Source organism: Rhinopithecus bieti, unplaced genomic scaffold (genome assembly GCF_001698545.2).
Source record: "Rhinopithecus bieti isolate Rb0 unplaced genomic scaffold, ASM169854v2 scaffold_38981, whole genome shotgun sequence".
Lineage (NCBI taxonomy): Eukaryota > Metazoa > Chordata > Mammalia > Primates > Cercopithecidae > Rhinopithecus > Rhinopithecus bieti.
The window spans coordinates 1,422,591-1,429,444 of record NW_016819573.1 but is presented as its reverse complement, the minus strand read 5'-3'; the positions used below and the strand labels follow the sequence as shown (position 1 = coordinate 1,429,444).

The 6,854-nt window shown below is 40.8% G+C and overlaps 1 protein-coding gene across 1 annotated transcript in view; it reads right to left on the bottom strand.

Annotated features, from left to right (window-relative positions):
• RPRD1B (regulation of nuclear pre-mRNA domain containing 1B) overlaps positions 1–6,854 on the bottom strand; it is a 65,251-nt gene that overhangs the window by 43,676 nt on the left and 14,721 nt on the right. Inside the window, exon 3 of the mRNA XM_017859072.1 lies at positions 5,564–5,697. Within this exon, the coding sequence (XP_017714561.1) occupies positions 5,564–5,697 (134 nt within the window). The remainder of the gene's footprint in view (positions 1–5,563; positions 5,698–6,854) is intronic.

Below are 6,854 nucleotides of genomic sequence, written 5' to 3'. Positions count from 1 at the left end.
TCACGCCTGTAATCCCAGCACTTTGGGAGGCCGAGGCGGGCGGATCACAAGGTCAGGAGATCGAGACCACGGTGAAACCCTGTCTCTACTAAAAATACAAAAAATTAGCCGGGCACGGTAGTGGGCGCCTGTAGTCCCAGCTACTCAGGAGGCTGAGGCAGGAGAATGGCTTGAACCCGGGAGGCGAAGCTCGCAGTGAGCCGAGATCGTGCCACTGTACTCCAGCCTGGGGGACACAGCGAGACTCCGTCTCAAAAAAAAATAAAAATAAAAAATAAAATATGTATTATTTTTCCCCAAAATAAATTCAAAATGTAGTTGGTTGCATTCGCAGATGTGGAACCTGTAAATATGGAAGACTGTATTCTATTTTTAAATTAATCTTCCTAAAGTGGAGTGCCCACTCCATCATGTCCTTATTCATAAACCTTAAGGGGTTTCTAATGATTTTACAGATTCTTCCTAAGTTCAAAGCCTAATGATGGCAATGGTCTCCAACTCCCATGGCTCTTGGGCCTCTCTTAAAGCACCTGGTCTTGCTACTCTGGCCACTGGCAAGCGTTCTTCTCTGACAGGAGCACTTAGTGTCTTATTCCTCTACATCCCTACAGTACCTAGGAAAGGGCTGACAGGTCGGAGTTTGAAACCGCTTGAAGGGAGGAGTCACAGAGCTTGGAAGATGCTAGTGCTAGGCCAGAAATGACTATTGCTGCTACGAAGTCAGCAGTTATGGTGCCCAGTATTGTCAGTCTAGTCAGACAGCCATTAAAAATAACTTAGGATTTCCAGGTTTCCTTTGCAAAAGTTATCCATTGTTTTAAAAATTAAAATTATTTTAAAAACTAGAATATTTATCAGTCCCATTTCTACATCTGAATTTAAGGTAAGCCTTCCACTATCAATTCAGCTTCTACCACGGTATACATTTACACTCCCTTTTTTACTCACTTGACCACTCTGTTTACAGGCAGGACAAACTGTGGGGGTAGCCAAAGTCCTTCTGTCCTCATACTGGGTACCTTCTATTCTACCCTCCAACCTGTCCCTGTGTCTCCAGCAGGCCTTGAACTCAGCTAATCTTAAGTAATCCTCGTTACCTAAGGGTTTAGAGTATGCCTCTTACAACCTGATTGTGGGAGAATTTCAGACACTGTAGCAGACTGTGAAACTAATCTTAAGGCAAAGAGTTGGCCTGCAGGCTCCCAAATCACATTATAATATGTAGTCACCTACCATAAAGCTGGATCTTCTAGAGGATCCACTTGAAATTTTCTGTGATTTAAAAAACAAAACAAAACACCCTGTGGTTGGTCTGAGTGCAGCGGTGTTTACAACTAATTGACTGCAATCAGTTACAGGTTTTTTTGTTCCTTCTCTACTCCCACTGCTTCAATTGACTAGTTAGCAACAATAACAAAAAACACACCTATATATTTTATATTACTTTTATAATGAGAAAAGGATCAGGAAACATCGTTTGCAACAGCTCCCTCATTCTTTGCTCCATCCCTGCATAATAAAGGACATTTTAATAAGGCACATTAAACTTTACTTCTGGAAAAGAAAAGAACCTGCAACAAATAAAGGTCTAACACTTGAGGCACAGTTCTACAAGCTGTCTATCCTTATCTCACTGACTGAATAGCCAAATCCAGGCATAAACCCAGGGAAGTTGTGCCTAGAACTCATACTCTTAGCTACCATGTTCTCCAGCCTCGCACAAAGTCTGGGGGACTGAAAATATTAAAAAACTCTTCTTACTTTTGCTACCAGTTCATATATAGAAACTCAGCATATTAGATACCAGAACTGGCAGGGCACTGGCAGGGCAAACAAAACTCGTATCATCACCCCACTGATAATATCTCACCTGCATTATCTCAAGTAATCCTCATCATAACCCTATAAGGTATTACCATTAATAGCCATATTGTACAGTGAGGATCTGAGCTTCAGAGAGATCAAATGCCATGGCCAAGGTCACAGAACTTTAGAAATGACAGCCAGGGGACAGGTGTGGTGGCTCACGCCTGTAATCCTGGCACTCTGGGAGGTCGAGGTGGGCGGATCACCTGAGGTTGGGAGTTTGGGACCAGCCCGACCAACATGGGAGAAACCCCGTCTCTACTAAAAATACAAAATTAGCCAGGCGTGATGGCACATGCCTGTAATCCCAGCTACTTGGAAGGCTGAGGCAGGAGAATCACTTGAACCCAGGAGGCAGAGGTTGCGATGAGCCGAGGTTGTACCATTACACTCCAGCCTGGGTGACAGAACGAGAATTCGTCTCCAAAAAAAAGAAAAAGAAAAAGAAATGACAGCTTAGGATTCATACTGTGGAAGCCTGAATAGCTAAACTATATTAAGATCCAGGAAAGCTGGGTAACCTACTCACAAATTCCTACCAAAATTCAAGTCTATATTGAAACCATGTGCTTTCAGGAAATACGACAGTGTGAAGAGTATCAGCTTTAAAGTCACATAGACCTGGGAATTCACCACTTATCAATTATCTCTTTTGAAATAAAATTACTATACCTTTTTGAGCCAGTATCCTCATCTAAAGTATGAAAATAATACCAAATTCACAGAGTAGTTATAAGGATCTAAAACAAATTAACGTGAAAAGTAGCCAGCAGAGGCTGGGACATAACGGATGTTCAATAAATGCTAGTTCCTTTGTATCTACCTCTCTCTCTAAATTCTCCTACAACTGTATACTAACTACATGGGTCACATGTGGCTCAAATAAAAAAAGTTCCATTCAGTCAAGCAACACCTTGACTATTCTCAAGAGTAGAGAACTTTTCTGCTTTTCTTACTTTTAAAATTTTGTTTTTAACTGACAAATAATAATTGTATATATTTATGGGGTACAGTGTGACGTTGAGACACCTTTAGAACACCTTGAGAGACAGGTTTATAAACTTAATACCCAGTTCTACAACAGAATTCCTAAGCTCATGCATTCTCCAATGTTGTAAGAACTGTCAAAGTTCCACAGAAAAATTTTTATTTCAGAGGTAAACTTTATGAAGTTGCCTGAAGACAAAGAATTACCCATGAATCAAAGCTGGAATATAAAAGGACTACTCAAATCTGGAAATAAACTTCTCGAGAACTCATCAATATTTGAAAGGACTCTGGTAAAATATTCTGATAACTCAGGTCCAGAGAAGAGAGTGAAGACAGAGTGAGTCGGCTGGGACTAACACACATGCTGAACTCTTTTGATGTGTGTTTTCATCTTTATAGAATAGAGAAAGAGAAATTATCTTTAGATCAGCATTATCCTCTACCTAGAGGAATCTGCCTCTGTTATTGTTAATGTCTGTCTAGACTCTCAAAAAAAAATCAGAAACCCAATGAAGCTATTTCCAATACTATCACTGCCACAAATTCCACACATTCCCAGAATGCAAAACTATTCCTCACTCTTTTCTCCCTCTTTCCTATAGCATCTAGCGTAGCTGTTTACTCAAAGTGTGTGTCCAGCAAATGTACATTAAATTGAAATTCAACAATAGCTTCAAACATCCTCTTTCAAGGCTCTCCTACTTGCCCAAAGGTGTTTTTAAAAATCAGCACTGTTTACCAATGAACTCTAAGGCAGAGTAAAGAATGCTGAGTAATTCCCCAAAGCTGTACTGAAGACCTCCAAAGGACACAATACAAACACCAGAATCCAAAGCAGGAAACATCTTGCTTTTCAGAAGCTACCTACCACCTGAGTGATCCTAAAATTACCTTCTAACAACACCAAGTAAAACAACAATGACCTGCAGTCTGAAAGCACTTATGTCATTCACAGAAAGCCTCTAACCTTTGGTTTCACAGGAAAGTTACCCACTGTAAAATGCAAATAATTTCAGACCTGGAAAGGATCACTAAGGGTACACAAAATGGTTGCTCAGTGAAGGATACTGTCACACATGCTAATCGTGACTAGGTTCTATAGCAGATCCATGTACAAAGTACCAGAGAACAAGGAGGGAATGACCACATGAGCCCCGACAAGCCAAGGAAGATGTCAGAATGAGAGTTGCATTCTTGGAGAATGAGTTCACCACACAGTGAAAGCAGTAGAAGGACATCAAGCAGAGGTAACAGCAGATGCAAAGGAAGCAGTGCCAACAGAGCATCCAGAGGGGAAATTGTCGACAATTCAGTTTGGCCAAAGAATACGGTGTAAGTGAGGAAGCAGTAGGAGAAGAATCTGGAAAAACAGGCTAGTTCAGATAGAAAGGATCTTCAATACTATCAGTACTTGGACTTGATCCTCCAGGAAACAAGTATGTACGCAGGCAGACCAGACCTGTAGCTTAGAAACATGTCATGCCAAGTAGAATTAAACCACAACTAACCAGAAGCCAAGCAACTAAACAACACGTGATCTTACTCTTTAAAGAAAAAAATAGGCTGGGTGCAGTGGCTCATGCCTGTAATCCCAGCACTTTGGAAGGCCGAGGCAGATGGATCACGAGGTCAGGAGTTCAAGACCAGCCTGGCCGAGATGGTGAAAGCCTGTCTCTATCAAAAATACAAAAATTAGCTGGGCATGGTGGCAGATGCCTGTAACCCCAGCTACTCGGGAGGCTGAGGCAAAGAACTGCTTGAATCCGGGAGGTGGAGGCGGCAGTGAGCCGAGACCACGCCACTGCACTCCAGCCTGGGCGACAGAGCAAAAAAAAAAGAAAAAAGAAAAAAGAATATAAGCTCCTATTAAGGGCTTTGCAAAATTCACACACAGATGCACTTCCTAAAGATATCCTGGGTTCAATAAAGATCAAAATCAATTTTCAGCCAGGCGCGGTGACTCACACCTGTAATCCAGCACTTTGGGAGGCCGAGGCGGGCAGATCACTTGAGGCCAGGAATTTGAGACCAGCCTGGCAAACATGGTGAAACCCCATCTCTACTAAAAATACAAAAACTAGCCGGGTGTTGTGGCGGGTGCCTGAATCTCAGCTACACGGGAGGCTGAGGCAGGAGAATGGCTTGAACCCAGGAAGCAGATGTTGCAGTGAGCCAAGATCACACCACTGCACTCCAGCCTGGATGACAGGGTGAGACTCTGTCTCCAAAACAATCAATCAATCAATTTTAGACAGACACCATGCTGACAATCATAAGGATATGTTTCAAAAGCACATCTGCATTTAATTAAACCAAGTTCTTAAAAAACTAAGAAACTTATCCAAGGTCCTATTGTAGTTAATGGCAGAGCAAGGACAAAATCTTAGTCCAGGCTACTTCCTAGTTCACTACAACTCTGAATAACTTCATTGTTCCTTTCACCGTGCAAGGAAAGTCTCTGAAAGACAGAAGCAAGCCAAGGAGAACAGAGAGCAAAAGTCAGGGTGTGAGAGGATGAACAGCATGAATACTAGAACCAGGCTTACACGCTGTGAGCACTACATAAATTCTCACCATCGTTCATGATCATCTCTCTGAAGAATCATAAAATCGCTGGTGGTTCACAGCAAACCCCACTGCAGCTTTTCATATTTGATTCGAAAGTAGGCAAAGACCAAGAGCTGTAAACATGTGGTGATGTTTCTACCTTTGGGGGGAGGGCTCTTGGAGTCCTCCATAGACAGCTTCAGCTGCTGTATGAACTCGCCGCCATACACACTTCGTTCTTGCCAGATGTTCAGCAATCTTTCTAAAGGTTTTTTACAGCCTTCATCTGCCTCTCTGCCCAGAAAAGATGAAAAGATATATATAAGCTTAAGATTTTGTTTTTAATTAGGACAGATCTACTTAAAAAAAAAAAAAAAGAAATCAACAACTGACTAAATGATTTACACATTTAAAAGCAAAAGAATAAGGTACATATTCTAATACTTGGATACCCAAAACCTGACCACAAACTACATTCTTCCTGTAGTGGGAGGGATCATGCCATAATCGAAATCAAATAGGACCAAAAGTCAATGGCCAATTTTTAGACAGAAAATTATCAAATCTCCATCTTATCAATTGTGATAGCTTGCTTTTTAAAGATGACGTTAATTAAAATGTGCTGCCAGACATTCTGCTGGAAATTAAAAGTGGATCAGAACTCTTAAAGATAGAAAAATGATTTTAAAAAACCAGATGCTTAAAACAGGAAATAAATTCACTGCAACCCATCAATTCTAACACACCAACACCTCTACATGTATAAACACAATCATATACATGTATATGTTAAGACTCATTCCAGTTCTAACCACTTCATAATTATTTTAATTGTGGGCTAAGTCCATAGTCCAGGTTCACACAAAGTATCTTAGGACACACTTAATAATGCAGTCCTTCATAATTTATATCAAAGGATATGAATTAGAAGTAAGAAAATGTTTTCCCTTGACATGTTAACTCCTGAAACAGGACATAAAGGACTATAGCACTCACTGAGAACCAATTGCCTACAATAAAATGTCAGACAGCAAACAGAAGATTGGGTTAGACTTTCTGAAAGCAAAGGGAATTCAGTCACCACCCACTGTTACCGTGAACTGTTCTGTTTTGTGAGGGGGTTTAAATAGCAACGATCTTATATTGAATGACTTTAAACAAGAAGGGATACCTCAACATCTTAGTATCTAAGTTAAATGGCCTTTAGTAGGAACTTCAAGAAGAAACCATGCCAAATTCAACTGAAATGAGAGCTCTATTCACACCCAACCGTGACAACACTTTAGTAAACTCAAGGCGAACGGAGGTTTCAGCATCGCCCGGTCACAGCATCTTACTTATGAATTACAGGTGGTCAATTTCACTGACTAAAGGACTCAATCAGGGTACATAACAATTAATTCTTTTTTTGTTAAACTTTTTAAAGTCAGAAGTGAGGGTATGGTAAAAAA